Source organism: Ascidiella aspersa, chromosome 4 (genome assembly GCF_963924565.1).
Source record: "Ascidiella aspersa chromosome 4, kaAscAspe10.2, whole genome shotgun sequence".
In the NCBI taxonomy this organism is placed as follows: Eukaryota; Metazoa; Chordata; class Ascidiacea; order Phlebobranchia; family Ascidiidae; genus Ascidiella; species Ascidiella aspersa.
This window is the reverse complement of record NC_139450.1, coordinates 6,694,984-6,712,976: the sequence shown is the minus strand read 5'-3', so window position 1 is coordinate 6,712,976 and position 17,993 is coordinate 6,694,984. Positions and strand designations below refer to the sequence as shown.

The window sequence follows — 17,993 nt, the reverse complement described above, 5'->3', positions numbered from 1 at the left end:
AATGTTCGCCACGAATCCAAAATTTTACGAGGCAATGTAAGGTAAGGAACACTGAAACAAAGTTAGGGAAGGCGAAAAATATAAAATGGCAGTATCAATGTCAAAAACAGAGAGGCGTGACAGGTTAATACAACAAAAGGCAGGACAAAACGTTTGCCACTGGCAGTGGAGAAAAACGCGAATAAAAAAAACACCAAGAAAAACTAGATGTGACCCCCAGATTTTCGGGGCACTTTTTTAAAAGACGGTTAAAATAGTGGCTAATCAGATCAGAGTAGCTGTCATAGTAATAAAGCGAGTACAGAAAAAATTTAGGATTTTAGGCCAATTTCCAGTAAATTTAAATATAAAAAATTGAGTTTTCAGCATTGAGAAAACAAGAGATATACATGTAACGTTTTTCTCACGGAAAAATGCATATTATATCCAATGAGCGATCAAGAGGGCTTTTTACACTATCGAAACATTGCAAAAAAAATCTAAAATTGATTTCGATAAGAAAACGTAAATAACGTTAACGAAATCCCGCCTTGAAGAAACGCAAAAACTTAAAAAAAGTTTAGTTTAATGCACTGATTTATAGCAAACAAAAACATTTTAGGTCAGCTAATTGTAATGGCCGAGGACAACACATTAACAGTACGCAAAAAAGAAAACACTTGTTTGTAATGTTGGGAAGGAAACATTACATTTAACGTGGACGTATGTGACTGCCCGACCAAAAACGAAAAAAATTCCAGTATCTAAGCAAAATAAAATCACTTTTCCTTGTTTTAAAATTAAAAAAAGTCAGAGTGCATAATTATGCAGCGGTTCCTATAGTTTTCGTTTTCGGAATTTCGTCGTTTGGCCGGCCCTGAAAAAGGTTTGCGTACACTTCATCTCTCGGTGATTCCCCGGTGTGAAAGTCGAGGGTGACTTTGACGTCACCTTGAAGGTCTCGTGCCTTTGGTCCCACTCTGACGTAGGAGACCTTGGCGTATGACGTAAAGCAAAATTTCTCGCTGAAAGGATAGAAATACAAGAGTTTATATGGAAAGCTATATTCTTCACGATTTCAATCAAACAGTGTATTTTTAAGTAAACAACAGTATATTTTCAAGTAAACAACAGTGTATTTTCAAGTAAACCACAGTGTAGTTATAACTTATTAAGTTACTGTCACAGCGTAAGTTACAAGTTTCACAATTTATCTAATTAGTTATGTTACCCAAGCTATGCGAAAAAATAGTGGACAAATATTAAATTTAAACACAATTCTAACCAAACGTCAGTTGATTAGTAAAAATATCCTTTAAAACTTTGGTTTGTGTTTTCCATTATTTTTAGAATCAACACTAATTTTTCTTAAAACACAAAATTCGACAAATACAAAACATATGTTGGTCATCCTAAGCTCAAAGTCAACGATTTTGTTAAATGAGCCTTTGGACCACTTTTTTGTAAAATCTGATGCAAACAAGTTATGATTTAAGATGCTGTGACAACAAAACGAAAGGTTACTATCTATCTTTATTTAAATTTTATTTTAAATTTCGAGATTTCCCGTCAGAGAGACGATGGCCAGGTTTATAAACCCTGGCCTAGTGTTTAAATCCCTTTTATCCAGAAAGAAAAGTTGTTCGATTAGAGAGAATCGTGACTGCCCTAGTGTACTACAAGAAACATGTGTCAACTGACCCTTGAATGTTTATAAGGCCGTGGAAATATCAAAATAATTGCAAAGGCCAGGCAAAAATATTAGCAAAGCTTGAAAACCGCTAGTGTAACCAAACTACATCTTTTTGTCGACCAAGCAAAGGATCAGAAGGCATTTTAAAATTTTAGAAAAAAAAAACATTTCCGCTTACCACAAGTATTCGCGATCGATCATGTGCAAGACAATGCGTTGTAATTGGGCCTTGGAGAATCCGCTTAAATCCCGGTGCCCCAGACCAGGTCTTTTCTTCGTGGCGCTGTCCACCAGTTTGTTGGCGGTCAGACCCCCCTCCGACTCGGTCCGGGGCGTCCCCGCGATCGACAGGAGAGCGCGACACGCCTTTGTGACGTCATAGTCGACGGTTTCTGCGCCGAAAGTGTAAGTTTCAATTTGCGACAGAAAACGGCGCGCGTAAAATTGAAAACGCAAAACCCAACACTTAAATAGATTTAGAAGTATAGTTATTTTTTTAAAGGGCCGAATATATTTTTAGGACAGAATAAAAAAATTATAATTAAAAAACAAAATATTTATTAGAAAGCTGACCCAACACTAACTAATAATGTACCATATTTATGCGTCGCCTTACTTAAACAACAAAGTTATGTGCCAATGTGCTAAAAACGTGCAAATTAAAATCGACCAATTTTGCTTGATGATGTAAAGAAAAAAGAAAACTAAAGAACAATTGGTACTTTCTTGCAACCAGTGTTATCGGAGAGCAACAGGATTTTCACAAGCGATTGGGCCTTCTTATATTGTTGTTTAATTATGCGACTCTCACGTACTTTGCATGCCGGAACATACGTCACACTTTCCCTTGCAGGGGTCCTCGGACATGACGTCACCAAAATGCTCCCCCATGAATCGCTGTCGGCATCTGGAGAAACGTGTAACGGTAAGAGAACAATTAGTAGATGAAGTAGAGGAACAAAATCTATATTGTTTAGGCGATTGCCATTGTTTTTAAATCACAAAACGGTTAGCGTGATTTTCACTACTTTTGAAAAACTGGCAACTACCTTGTTAATTACCAATTGATCTATGGTTAAAAAATGAGTATTTTAAAAAATGCTACACGCTTACAAAAAACAGAGAGTGCCTTGTGACCACAGCTGGCAATTTAATCTTGCAGCTACGCGATCGAGTCTAACAACAATACACAGGGGTGGCCGGACACGAAAATTAGCTGGGGTACGAGCTTATTCTGCATACTTGGATAAGGCACGAGGATTAACGTTTTCTATCACTCGTCCGAGTCAAAGTTAAATACAAATGTCATTCATTTAAACTAAGAAAACAGTTTTATTTGCATTGGGCGGAATTAAGATTAAACACAACATAACATTGTACGTGTACCGGTCTCAGTCAAACGTAAAGCGTGCAGAGGTGGCTTTTTTACCACAGTTTTTCGTTAAAAACAAATGACGTCAGAGTCATCGGTACCTGAGTATACTTAACAAGCAATGGCGCCACCCAATGATTACTCTAGTACGGGGATTCTAAACGGGGGTCCGTAAACTAATTTTCGAGGGACCATGAAGGCCAAAATATTAGTGTATAAAAAATATATAAGAATAATCATTTTTTTCAAGAAAAGAAATAAAAACACAACGTTTTAGAACTGAATGTATTTAGAATTAATTTTACTTACATGTTTAGCACATTTCTAAAGTCAATTTGATTGTGACGTCAATTTATGACGTCATTTTTGAAAATTTATTGCCTACCGTGGTCCACCGGAAGCAAAAAAAACTCCAGGGGTCCGCGGTACAAAAAGCTCAACAACCCCTGCTCTAGTAATCCGGCGACTTACATCCTGGTAGACTGGCAGTAGCGCGCCATCTTGGCGAGGTTGCGGGGACCCGAGAACTCGGTGAAGACTAGAGAGCTCTGACGGAAGACGTCGCCAAAACCGAAGTAGAGAAGACACAATGCCGGTTTGCCGTCCCTTCCCGCTCTGCCCGATTCCTGTTAAAAGTTTTTTTTTATAATATTTTTAGCTCATACTGGGTACCACATTTCGTGAAGTTGCAGGTGAAAAAGGATGCCGCGAGAAACCGTTTTGGGGAATATACTGTTGCTGCCAGACATTGTTTTAACTGTTTCAATTGTTTTCCAGCAAGATTTTTTAAAGTACCATAGTACCACCTTTTCCGGCAATCTTCTTCGGGGCAATATAATTATAGGCGAAAAAATTCTGGACTAACAATAAATAAAAAAAACAATGGACCAGGGTGCCACCTTCTCCTGACATGTACTTAAATTACCTTTTAGTGTCACATTTGTTGGACCTAAAACAGCCGTATTCTTTAGTCTATCTGTTTTATGGAGCCAGGGGGTCCGCATAAAGAAAAGTTTAATAACCTCTGTTGTAGTCAAAGAGTAAAAACGACAAAAATTCGGAAAAAACTCAGATTACTAAATGATACGCACCGTTTGTTATAACCGTTTGTTATAAATAAATATGCACCGTTTGTTATAAATAAATATGCTTAAAAATCAACAAAACATGGAGCTTAAGTTTTTAAACAGTTTTCAACATGGTTTGCGAACAGGATAACCGCGTGTCCTTATAACCGCATAGTAGTTCATTGGCAGAAAACGCAACTAAACATGTTGTAAATACGTAGGCTTTAAAAATAAATGCGTATTGGAATGCCAATATTAACTCTAGCCACCACCTGGCCATCCACATAGGCCTTCGAAAAAAAAAAGTTTGAAATTTAGCCTGCAGGCATTAGTAGGCGCCGGAGCGGTTTTGTTATTTCCAAGTCGGTATTTCTGCGAGTGACGCGGCCAAGGTAAAACTTTCCCGAGCAGCTTTTGTTCGACGATTACCTGGAAATAGTTCTCCAGGCTTTTGCTGATCGAATGGTGGATCACGAATCGTACGTCAGGTTTGTCGATTCCCATTCCGAAAGCGATTGTGGAGCAAATGACCTGAAAGCAACAAAAGGGCAACGATTTTACAGAAAAATTGATTTTAATTTGAGCGCAAAAATCACTGGGACGCATTACACCACATCAGTGCTTCTCAAAAGGGGTGCCGCGGCGTCCTGGTGTGCCATTTCAAAGATTAAGGGTGCCGAGAAATATTAAGAATATTTAGGAATCTGATTTTTGCTCAATTGGTAAGTTTCTTGATACAACTATTTGTGTATGATTAGAGACCATTATATCAAACGAAATTTTCCTACATGTTTTAATTGATTGTGTTGTTCCAGTTCCATTTATAGTGACATTTCAGTAAGTTACTCAAAGAAAATTCCAGTCGGGGTTGCGGGGTACCGTAAACAATTAAATGTTGAGAATCACCGCACTACATAATTGTCTTTCAAGCCATAGGTCGCGACCCGAAATTGGGTCGCTGCTTGACGTTGGTTGGGTCGCCGACTGAAGTAGTTTAATATGATTATTTATTCAGATTAGTTCTTAGCAAAGTTTCCTCAATTTATAGAAAATTACGAAAGCAATAGGATAACGAATTTTGACATTATGTATGCTAAAGTCTTATGTTCTGTCCGTTTACAGTTAAAGCGAAGAGAATTGGGTCGCCAAAGCTTCCCTGGTTATACTTGCGCTTAGCATTTGGGTCCTCTAAAAGGGCCAAGAACACGGCACTACAGTATTACGAACAAGCCTTCGCATGTTTCAAACAGCTAAATATAGGGACTATATTCTTCAGGTATGAATAGCGATGTAGATGCCAGCTAATGCGATATGATATCTTTTATTCCACAAAATGCGATAAGATATCTTTTATTCAATAATCGAAGCTTTAAATAGGCTAGCGTTTGTGCATTTTATTTTATTTCCCTTTTTTGATCCAATGTTTTAAAATTAGATCAACTCGCGCCAGTTTAAACCCGAAATTTTAGGTAACAGTATAAAACATGAAGCATCGAACATCCCCGCTAATCCCCGAATCTACGAAATTTCCAGACAGGCGTTATTTCCGAACCTAAAGAGAATGTATGTATACATTGTATAGCGATTGTCAAGCGTGTTTTCCGAAAAAATAACAACAACACCACCCGCCCTACCTGGGTTTCGTCGTTCCGCCACCTGCGGTGAATGTCGGACTTGGTTTGAGTGTCCAGCCGGGCGTGGTATACCTCAGCCCTAATACCGCTTTTGATCAGACCGCTGCATACGTCTGTGCAGTTGCGTCGCGAGATGCAATAGACCAGGCCTGGTAATACACGGAACTGGTTAAGGCATTTTTAGGCAAGAAAAGTGACTTTTTTGAATGGTGATCCACAAAGGGCGCTTTACTGAATTTAGAACTAAAACTACAAGCTTACAAAGTTATGCAGCAAATATTAAGTTGTGTTAGTAATTGTACAATACTACAGTGGTAGTACGGGTGCCGCCTCTAAATCAGTCATAATGTAATATCACAACGCAGTAAGTAGTAAGTTGACAAAGATAACAAAGTTCAGTTACCTTTTTGATTATTTGACTACAGTAAGGTGCCAATAAGTATTGCACCGGACGACTGTACTTTTTTTACGTCCAACAATTTGTATCGGTATTAAAAAGTAAAAATATTGTAAGCCCTTATACTTCAAACGTAAGCATGGCAATAAATAAATTAAACGCAATTCTGTCAACTTTGATAAAATCACGGAGGTCTCGTGCAAAACATTTAGCACGTTCCGAAAAAAAAGTTATAAAAAAAGACAACACTCGGTGCCTTTATGAACACGTTGTTGTTTTGTCAAGCCCAACAAAAAAAGGGCAAAAAGTTGTCTGTTATTTCCCATGTAGTATTTTACCTATGCCGAATTGATTATGATTGAAGAAAATAAAAGTGGTTTACCCAACGGAACGGTACTTAATACAGGCGTATTTTAGTGAGAGAAAAAACGTTTAACGGCACATGCCATAGTCTACTCTAGAAAATATGTGACACCAAATACAACGGTTTACATCTAAAACTAAAAAGAAAATTGCATTTTTGTGTATTTATAGATATGCTTAAATCCCCTAGCCCTAAGTATTTATTTTTCGGATCTAACGACGATGAGCGTATTTTGTCGCAGCAAGGATCCCCGGTAATTTGTCGATTCGTTAAGCGCTTGAGAAAATACGTGCCGCTGAAGGGGAAATTCGTAAATTTACGTGGTCATACACGTTCAATGTGAAATTGTAGGTGAAAAAAGTTGCAGCAGGCAACGGTTTTATGGTAGGTTTGTTTTCGACTTGCTTCTCACCGGACTTTCCGGGAAAGTGTGTGTTGATTGTATGGGCCATGTCGGCCACCAGCTCCCTATAGGTTCCGGGCTTGGGCCGGACCTCGTGGAAGAGGTTGGGGCGGCCGAGCGGCGTTTTCAGAACCAGGGCGCTCGGGATGCCAAGCACCTTTTTCAGCTCCGAGGTGACCTGTATTAACAAAAATAAGCGAATAGAAAGGCGTAAATTTAGGCCGAAACAAAGCATAGTAGCTCAATCTTTACTCTTAAGGAGTCTAGGCCAGTGCTTCTTGAACTTTTTTAGTTGTTTAACCCCTAGCATCTATCTCCAGACTTCATTCACCCTTTGTCTTGATATGATGGAATTATCTCGTCTATATATAACAGCACAAAATGACTTTTTTTGTTAAGATCAACTCAAGCTAAGTTTTGCCATTGCAAATCAACGATTTCTCTAGTCCAGAGATATAAAGCTACAAAAGCACAAAACACTGGCACCAAATTTTTGTACTTGTACACTCATGGCAAACCAACTTCACTATTCCTCGCAAGCTATCCATTTCTGACGATTCACCCTTATTCTCACCCATTTTGGTTGGTTTATCCCTGAAAAAAACGTATTTACCCTGGGGTGAACAATTCACCAGATTAAGAAACACTGGTCTAGACCAGTGAGTGTCCAACTGTCTTCCGAGGAACACCGATGTGCCTCGTAATATTAGTAAGTCCGTCGGGAATTAAAAAAAATAAATATAAAAGCAAATATGCGACCCTTTAAAGGATACTACTATTATTATATAACCAAAAATAACTGCTATGGTATTTACTTTGTTGCCTTGACATGTAGTTCACTGATTGTTCAGTTATAACTTATAAGTGTATCGAACTGTGCGCAATTTGTTATTTAAGTTCTTGAATCTCTAAAAAAGTCATGGTGGTCTAGTCTAGGCTATAGATAAACCATTTCTTAACTCAGAGTCAGATCCCTTAAGCAGCTATAGTGAAAATAATGAGAAGTGAATTCGTTAAAACAACTGCTAATCTTAAATATGCAAAGGTAAATGTTTATACTTGATAAAAAAAAGAGTCTTTGTTTGCATCGTAAAGATGACGCGCAGCGTATTTAAAATTACCAGCATGGCAATAGCAATACAGGGTGAAAATACGTTGTTCCACTTTCACGTTAACAACAAAAAACCCTCACTTTAATTTCAAGTTTACGCCGTTTTGTTCAGGCTATGTAAATATACAAACATCCATAAGAGTATGGCTGAATCGTTTATAAAGTTGACCGCAAATTTATACTTTAATTTAAATCAGCGTCTACATAGCAGTAAAATGTTCTGCCTAGAGATTTTTTTTAATTTTGAACACATGGATCGATTTGGCCATCAAAATATCAACGAAAAAGCACAAATTTTTTTTTTTGTTGATAAATTGTCAAAATCTAGGTAAACTGTACACGAATCTGTAATGTAGCTCGATAATAAATTGCAAAGTCAAAAAGGTCGAGTAGATCGACATGATCTTGATTATTAAGACGTTTCGATACGAGCTTGTATCTTCTTCAGTTAATGAAGTTAATTGTCAAAAGCTTAACAAAGAATAATTCACCTTTGCTGTAGCCGTGGCTGTGAGACCAATTACAGGTGTGTTTGGAAACTGGCGCTTCAAAATTCCCAGGGCCTTGTAATCTATCAATTAAATAACGAAGAAGTTTCGTTGCTTGGTAGATAGACCTTTGTACAAACAAGCGACGACCAATAAATCACGCATAAATACGGCAAGAACTATCATTTATCACATAATATAAAAACCTAAGATAAACAATGTAAAAACTGTTGCTACCAGCACCAGGCATAGTAAGATTAATCAAAAACAGCTCCTCTGCTAATTGTAATTCAAGAAATACAACTACCAGAGGAGCTAAGATAAACAGATTTGCTATTGGAGAGGGACTTTCGGATCACGGCTTTTAATTTTTCATTGTATACACCAGTGATCGGCAAACTGTGGGCCGCAGAGCCGCGAGTTACTTTTGAATAGCTTAGTGTTATAATGTAGTTGTGGGCCGCATGATAGTCGTACATTCATTTACCTTTATTTTAAAAGTTCGTGTGGCATAGCATTATTAATTTCACTCAGTTTGGAAAGGCCCACGTGCCCAAAGTGGTCCTGAGAGCGTGTTGAACTATATTTTTTGCCAACCTAACTCTATATAACTGAAAAGTTTTTTGCGCTTCGCGGGTATATTCTTCGTTTTATACTATAGTATGTTTCACATTATGATATGGCAGTGTTTTGGGCACCAAGGCTTTAGGTTATATTTCATCTTAAATCAAATATCTTGAATCTGCCACTGTTCCATAGTGGTTTTAGTGGGCCTTCAAAAGCTCGGAAAATAGTACTTTGGGCCGCGACAAAAAAAGTTTGCCGACCATTGGTATACACATTCTTTGAAATAGGGAAACAGTAAACAAAATGAAAATTTGCTACTAACGCATGAATACTAGTTCATCTTCTTTAGTTATACACAATAAATTTTGGTAAAACGATACCTGGCCTGAAGTCATTTCCCCATTGAGTTACACAATGCACTTCATCAATGGCAATCCGGGCGAGAAAGTTTGATCGGTAACATTTGTCCAACTGAGAATTATAATAGAAGGTATTTTTAATTTTTCATGAAAAACCTCTTAGAAATATTTAAAATATTTAATTGCCAACAGCAACGTTTCTTTTTAAACCACATTAGGCAAAAAATTGTTTTGGTAATTTGTAGAGCCTGATGATGCCTTATTTTGTGGATAAGATATATCTCCTCTTAAAATCTTATAAATCATTCACTTAGATTAAGACAGTAAAGTCTAAGAAAATAAGCCAAAAAATTATAACCTGTGCCATAAACTTTCTGCTCTTTGATATTTTCTCAGGTGTCACATAAAGCAGTTTTAGATCAGGGCTATTTTGTTCCATCGAATGGTATATTTGCAGCACCGTCTCCTGTTGTAAAGATAGAAAGTTGGTTAGGATTGCAAATCTACAGCATAAAATACTTACTGTCAGCAAATTTAAAGCTGTTCATTTGATTGGGCTCTTATTATTAACTAATGTGGCTTTAATTCTTTAAGCAGGTATTCTAAAACAACTTGCATGCAATTTTATATTTATTTCTAAAGGTAATATAGCAAGTTGTTTATATAACCATTAAACAAAACTTCATATTCGTCAAAACAAATGCTGCTGAACGAAGATTTAGGACAATTACTTTCAGTGAATTGAAAGCTGATTATATGATTGGGTTCAAAGTTGATTAGGAATCACTTGTATGAAACCGATTATTATAATTATTTTTATTAACTAATGTGGCTTTATATCTATAAGCAACCATTCTAAAGCAACTTGCATATAATTTTTGTATTATTTTTTGTTTATTTAAACATTAAATATACCTTTGTATTTAAAAAGAAAAATAATGCCGAACAAAATTTAGGATCATTTATGTTCAAATTTTAAAGCAGGAACAGTTTTAAGGAAATATTTTTTGTGACTTAGAACTGAAAAGCCTTGAAACCACTGATATAAACAGAGACAATGGCGTAATGTTGCTCAATGCAAACAACTTACAGCGGATGAGGTAGAGGAAAGCATGTGAGCTTGGATGCCACATTTTCGCAATTGCATAACTTGGTCTTCCATTAGAGATAAAAGGGGTGATACCACCAAAGTTATTCCTAGAAAAATAAAAACTCATTATAAAGCTGTTTTTTTTAATATGGCAGCAGAAATATTTTTTATCATTCAACTATTTGTTTTACTCATAGACACATTTTTTAATATTATATAGAAAATGGCAATGACTCATATCGTAAAAAGTCTAACTGTTTAATAATACAGGAGTTTCTGCAAATCAGCACATGTGTAGTGTTTGTAGTTTTTGTAGATTTATGTTATTACTTTTCATGCTTTTATGCATTTAACAAAATATTAAAACCCATTTTATTGTTTATTTTTCTATAAAAACTCATACACCTAGGTACACTGTACAGATTTGTACTTTAGCTTAATAATGAATTTCAAAGCCAAAAACGTCGAGTAAATCGACATCATTGTAAAAAGGGTGTTTCGATAGGCACTTGTATCATCTTCAGGTAATGTGACTGAAATATTATCCACCTTTTAAAAGTTTGGATATATCCAGTCAAAACTGATGATGATACAAGTGTGCATTGAATCATCTTTATAAAGATGAATTGAATCACTAAACCTTTTTGGCTTTGGCAATTATTTTTGAGATACACCTAGTTTCTAAAACCTTGTGATAAAAGCGCAGGAAGCTGGTAGCATATGCTCTTTCCACCTCCAGTGGTACTGATCAGGATGACGTCTATATTGCTCATTGTAGCGTTGATGGCTTCTAATTGCATCGGACGAAAGTCTGTGAATCTGAATATTGTCTTGAGACTGGACTTCATTTCATTGCTCCAATCAAAATCTAAGTAAATTATAAACATGGGAAGCAAATGTATTAACAATTCAATAAAATGGGGCAAAAAACTCCATTTATAATACATATACCCAAGAGAGTTTAAGATGGAATTGCCATTTAAACCTAATTTTTGCTTGAAGTTGAAATAAATATATTAATAATAATATTGGTACATACTACTGGAATGGATTTCACGTTTGTAAAATGTACCTGTTTTCCACTGACTGATATCAATGTCTTGATTAGAACCAATGGGTTTCAAGTTTCCCGTGGGTTTGGCAGGGAAAGAAACCTGGGAAATTTTTGTGTTAAGAAGTTTTCGAATGACTTGCAATTCGTGCAGTTCCATCTGTTTCGCAGATATCTCTTTTTCTTTTTCTCCAATTAGATTCAGTACATTTTGCATTCTAACATGAAGTCCTAAAACAAGTTATATTTGATTATAGCGAGTACAATCCATCGGTCGTAGCAAAGTAACAATTGTTAGTGTTTGACGTAAAACCGCTTGACTTTACTAAGATTGAAAAATATGTATATTTAATTAGATATTCACCATTGACTGGGTCCTTTTTCACAGTGTTCCACTTTCTTACTTCCAGAAAACTTTGTTTTTTATGATTTTCAGGGCTGGTAGCTGTCGGATTACTGAGGGACGACCGAACATTGTCCCACAATTCTGGCATATCCCCCACTGGCTTGTAAAGTCTGCCTTGATTCGGTGCTTGAAGCATTTCTGCAGAGAACCTGAACCACCTTTTCGATACAGCAGCAACGCCGAGCCACATTTTCGACAGGATATCGTTATAACAGGAAGAGAGGGTACCATAGCCGTGACATTGGTGCCTATTAGTTAGGAAACAGTTTGGCCAGCTAATTTTGAGTTTAAAATAAATCAACCCATTTTTTTAGAGTTGGTAATTAGACCTGGAACATAAAACAAGCCCACTTAAAGGAAGCAATAATTAATAAAATTGCCTAAACGAAATGATTAATTAATAAAACAAAGGCGAAAAACAGACTCGTAACCATAAAGCAAAGTTATATGACTTGTGGCAAAACACAAGAGTTTCAGACACAGTTGTTACTTCTTGGGGGCAAATCGCAAAAAAAGAAAACAATTAAACAGTGGAAAGCACCAAGGTTTCAGTTTTAATTTTGCAGAACGGAACTTATTCTAAATTTATTTGACTCATTATAATTTATAACTTATGTTAACAAGAACTGTGTGTCAACAAACAAACATTAGGATAAAGCTACACACATTATTATATGACAATAGGAGATGTCAAACTAATGCTTCACAAAAAATCACTTTAAATCAACACTGGATAACATTATTCTAATATTCCCACTTTGTGAAAAAAAGAGAAATAAACATCATTGTACACATACAGCAAAACTGTACAGCATAGATAAAATCTCATATTGCAATTTGAACCAGTTATGAGATATATTGCAAGCTAGCTAAATATTGCATTATAGAAGCATAATCTATATAAAAAACAGGAAAGAATTTTCACCAACAATAACATAAACCCTATAAAACCAATAGTTGTAATTATTGAAAATATTAAGCATATTTGCCAAGATTTTTAATTTTTGTTGTAATTTTGTGTTTTATCTTATTAAAGCTGTGATTTAGTTATTTAAAGTTGATGATTTTGTTTTCAACTACTAAAATTGTGATTTTAGTAAAATTCATTAGACTGTAGAACAGTGGTTCGCAAACTGAAATGGTTTTCAAGTTTCTGACCAAAATCTTATAGTTTCATAATTTTTAATATTATCAGCTAGAGCACAGCCTTCTCATTAAATTGTATCTTACAGTAATTATAATATAGTGCCCTAATTATTTTTTTGATTAAAAATTATAAGTCTCTGACTACTTTAAGTAAGCAGCAGGTCCAACATGTAAAAGAGTTTAAGAACCATTGTGAAAGAACGTCTGTTTTTTTATCAGTATATTAATTTCAAATGCATATATGCGTAAAACGAGTTGAATTTCATTTGGACAAAAATGGAGTGAATTTGTTATAATTCAGTATGCGATGCAGTTTCCTGCTTTTGCAAATAGCTAGGCAACTTGTCAGCAGCACAACGAAAACCGAGATTAGACGAGGAACTATCGGGAGAGTTTTCACTACGAGCAGCGCACCTGTAGCGATAACACGATTCCTGAAACAAAAAATTAACATTCATTTGTATCATAGGCGCCAAATTTTTAAAATTCCAGAGCATTTTTTTTACCAGTACAAAATTCTTACCAATGACCAACAAAATGCAACAACTCTTCCAAAATTGTTTCGCGCTTTTGTAATTATCATTAAAACAATGTGATGTACTGTTGTCTATCTTTAAATTTGTCATAAAAAAGTTTTTTAGCTCAGTGCGTCACAGTTTAGAAGCAAAGTTCAAGAAACATTTTTAACCAGTTTCTAAAAATTCTAACTTCTATCATCAAACACAAAAAAAACACTCAAAAGAAAATTACCCTGGTTGCTTTGCAGCTGCATGCTTTGCTACTTCAACAACAAAATATTTATCTTATTATTTAATGTAGGCCAATTTGTTTGGTAGTTATTAAATAAAACAAGGTTTTTAGACCAATTTTACAAATACTAGCGTTTATTTAACTTAGTTTAAAGCATGGCAAATATGTACAAAGCCATTTTTTTTAATTTATTGATATCTAAATGTAGATTCTCTTTATCGTCAACCCACCTTGTGGCACATGTAAGATCCACCTTTCTTAACTTTTACTTTGCCGTTTTCCGGTCCTTTCTAAAATGTAAAACAGAATGTTGCAGATAATTACTGACAATTAGGTAACATATTATATGAAAATATGCTTTACAAACAAAATTTTACTGTCCTTAAACACAAAAACATGTAAAACCAAACTGTTTATTTGGAGTGTAAAACATTGCAAAAACAATGAATGCATATATATATAATAAACCAATCAAATATCTGCATAATAACTTCCGCACTATGCGCTAAACAAAAGGTTACTAGATGGAGGAACAAAGGCACAGGATACTTGTATGGCTGTAAAAAACCTTGCTTGCTAACAAAGCTTACATTCTTCTATCAAAGTATAAACTATTAATGCCACCCATACTTCTGTGTTGGTCCACTACACATAATTGGTTTGCAAGTTTTATTTTACTGAGCTGTAATTGCAAACAAATAGTTGAGCAGTAAAAACAACTGTATATATTTGTAAAATACCTAATACATACAACAAGGTATATCAAGTTACAATGTGCAGTGTTGTAATAAATTCGTTCAATCAATCTTTAGGAAAATTTTTAAACTGTATGATTATTCTTTGGAGGATTATGGCTGAAGGTTGTAGTTAAACGTAGACCAAATATCAAATCCCATACAGTAAGAAGCAAATTTTTTTTAAGAATATTTAAAAATGTTATATATGCTACCTTCTTCCCTATGGGTTTTGATATTTGTTTCTGTCTAATTACAACCTCCAGCAAGAACTATTCCAAACGTATTCCTTCTATGTGTTTGACTAATACAATGCAAAGTAATTAATTATTATTCTCAACAAATAAATGTGGTAGAAATGAGAAAACTTACAGGGTTCTTAGCTGGTTTCGGTGAATGTCTGAGAGTGTGCCAGTCGTGGACCCACTCCCAAACATTTCCCATGGTGTTGTACAAGCCAAACTTGTTAGGGGGAAATGAGTCGACAGGAGCAGTTGTGGCATAACCGTCCTCTGCCGTGTTCTCTTTCGGAAACTTCCCTTGCCATATATTTACCCTGAAGTGTTACAACACTTTAATAAAAGCGGCGGTTGTTTAGTTTAGAAGAAGCTTGAAATCCATATTGTTACACAAATTAAGCTTAGATGCTTGGAAAACGCAATTCTTGGCTAAAGCATAAAAACAAATCTAATAAAAAAACACATGTTAAAGAAAACTATTCTTTCAAACTAACTGTCAAGTTAAATAACGTGAACTATAAACTACAAAATAACTAAAAATCAACATTTTCCTGTAGCATGCCAAATATCACGATTCAAAATATTACCGAAATCACTACCGAACTGACATACATGTGCTTGTTGTTCGGATAGGGTTTATTTCCCCACGGAAACAGTCGATTTTCCAAACCTCCTCTGGCTGCCCTTTCCCACTCAGCTTCCGTTGGCAAACGTTTTTCTGCCCACTTACAATACTCCACTGCATCGTTCCAAGACACATGAAGAACCGGGTGGTTAAGTCTAAAATGTGGGGTACAACTCTGTTTAGGCTAGGGTCATTAATTTAAATTACAAAACAATGAAATAAATCATTAACTTAAGTTGTGGAATTTAGTACAGTGTTCAGTAAAATGTGTCATTGCGTGCAAATAAGCCGTGACTGGACATAACTCAGCTAAAAAGATATTAAGGCAGAGCAGACGCAATGTCATACCTAGTTGTTTGGGATACCAAACTGAACAATCCACGTAGATTGTAATTAGTGACACGCCTAAGCATAATGCTACGTATAAAAGAAAATAAGTAAAGCTGAATACTGATGGAATAAAAGGTTTTAATTCATTTCTAAAAATTATTTTATTATAAATGCCCTTTCACCAACAACTTTTAAATAAAGCCATATGCACTTTGAGATGTGAAAAATATTGCATTAAAGCCCATACTAAATGCCAATTAGTACTATCAATACTTGTCTGATACTAGGGATTCAATCTTAAAAAATAAATGTATTAAAACAAGAATCGTAAGAACTGTAGTTAACTAAACTTTTTATTTTTGGCCTTATAACTTTGACAAAAAGCATTTAAACGTCTCCTGTTTTGCTTGTTTTAGTATCTGCTAGATTGCGATTACTTTTTGTCCAAAATATAGTGTATATATCACAATAAACTAGTACTAATAACACATCTCAATTCAATATATATATATGTTGGCACTATGAAACCAACCTGTCTTTAATGTCAGTATCTGGCCCAGCTGGATGAAGCCAGTCAGCCCCATCAACAGGAAGCCACCAAGGAGATGAAGCTACTGCTTGGGTTATTTTCGACAGAACTTTCTCGCTGATTAGCATTTCAAGTACAAATGAGTTTTTAAACTTCTCCGCTTCAGTGACATATTGGGTGTCTTTTACAAAGTGGGCAAAGTCGATGTTGCTCACTTCATGCATGTCGATGTAGTATTCATCCAAGGTTACTCTGGTAGAGATTAAAATACTCACCATTATTATAAATTAGGATTTACTTCCAATAAGATAGATATAATCATCGTTCCAAAGAGAGAAGAGAAAAAAATCATTGTAAAAGTTAAATTTTAACATTGAACTTACTGCCTTGCTGGTCCCTCTCCATCTTTCGTAATCAATTGGTCGGTACCCATTGTGAAGGTCCCCGCTGGAATATGTTGCATGCCATTGTAGCGCTTCGCCTTTGGGTCGTTAAGTTCCGAAATAAAAGAGAGTGGATCTTCAGCCTTTGGCTTTACTACTTTCTCAGCAAATGCTTCTTGATCTGACAAAGATCTCTTGACCATGTCAGGTTCATCTTCAACGGTAACAAAACTTTCATCATCTTCTGTGAGCTGTCGATCCGATCCAGAACAACACGACTTCTCTTCCTTGTTTTCTGAAATAGATTAAGTTAAAAGGTTTTTAAATTAACTTAAAGTGTTTAGCTTCTAACTGTTTGGCACTGGACTGAAAACTTTGGCGCTGGTCTAGAATCCTCCCACTATTTTTTACAGTAAGGAAAGGAAGTTGTAAAAGTGAAATTGTAAGGAAGAATAAACCCAAACACTAACCCTAATTAGCCTATCATAGCAAAAGATACAGTGCTGGTCTAGAATCCAAGAATATTTGGAAAATTTGGTTAGGGTGCATGTTATCGTTTGGGAGATTTAAGCATAATATTATTTGACCCACCTACAACCAAATACTAACCGAAACCTTAACCCAAATAGTGTGTGTTTATTTAATAATTTTGTTAGAACGCTGTGATAGGATTTTAGACCAGTACCCGTTTGACATTTAAACGAAGAAAAACACGAGTGTTACCTGTGTTCTCATTAGCCTCCGCTGAACCAACAGCTACCAAGACGAACAAAAGTGCAAACAAATAGGACCACTTCATGATTGTTAAACGTTTACTTAGGCTAGTGCTGGAATCAAATCACAACATAAATAAAACGTGCTGCATTAAAATTAAAAACGGAGTCGGAGATACTGAGAAAAAATTCGTTGGTACGTCGCAATTTAATGGATGGTTAGCAGTTGAACTCCTTTTTACCAAGTATAGTTAGCTACAATTTAGATCTTTAATATATATTAATAAGTTTTAATTTTTTTTATATTTTATTATATATAAGTAAACAATTTTTAATAAAGTAACGTCAAACTCAACCTACTTTAATACTCAACGTAATACCACTCTTGCAATGTGTTTGTTTTCGCGCGAACTTATTCAAGCGAATCCTATGATAACAACTCATAAGGATTTTATGACTAAAGGTATAAGGAGACATTTTTTGTCGATGTTGCTGCAATTTTTTTTAAATTACGTTTCACAATAAAATTAACACTAAAGCAGATGCATCACAAAATACTGGTA

General features: G+C 35.4%; 2 protein-coding genes across 2 annotated transcripts; both read right to left on the bottom strand.

The window, feature by feature from the left end:
* Positions 1-15: 15 nt before the first annotated feature.
* LOC146146898 (ATP-dependent DNA helicase Q1-like) lies at positions 16-12,227 on the bottom strand. Its single transcript, XM_083386493.1, has 14 exons — positions 11,940-12,227; positions 11,597-11,806; positions 11,213-11,392; positions 10,525-10,631; positions 9,793-9,900; positions 9,456-9,546; positions 8,512-8,591; positions 6,919-7,087; positions 5,746-5,894; positions 4,541-4,642; positions 3,516-3,670; positions 2,488-2,579; positions 1,851-2,064; positions 16-1,004 (listed from the first exon to the last, which is right to left on the bottom strand). The coding sequence occupies exons 1-14, from the start codon at positions 12,169-12,171 to the stop codon at positions 803-805; spliced, it is 2,091 nt and encodes a 696-aa protein (XP_083242619.1). The 5' UTR covers positions 12,172-12,227; the 3' UTR covers positions 16-802.
* Positions 12,228-12,311: 84 nt separating this feature from the next.
* LOC146146897 (formylglycine-generating enzyme-like) lies at positions 12,312-17,562 on the bottom strand. The gene is made up of 7 exons (XM_083386497.1): positions 17,441-17,562; positions 16,718-17,012; positions 16,338-16,586; positions 15,463-15,630; positions 14,984-15,167; positions 14,108-14,167; positions 12,312-13,561 (listed from the first exon to the last, which is right to left on the bottom strand). Exons 1-7 carry the CDS (start codon positions 17,514-17,516, stop codon positions 13,418-13,420), a joined length of 1,176 nt encoding a protein of 391 aa, XP_083242623.1. The 5' UTR covers positions 17,517-17,562; the 3' UTR covers positions 12,312-13,417.
* Between the last annotated feature and the right edge of the window lie 431 nt (positions 17,563-17,993).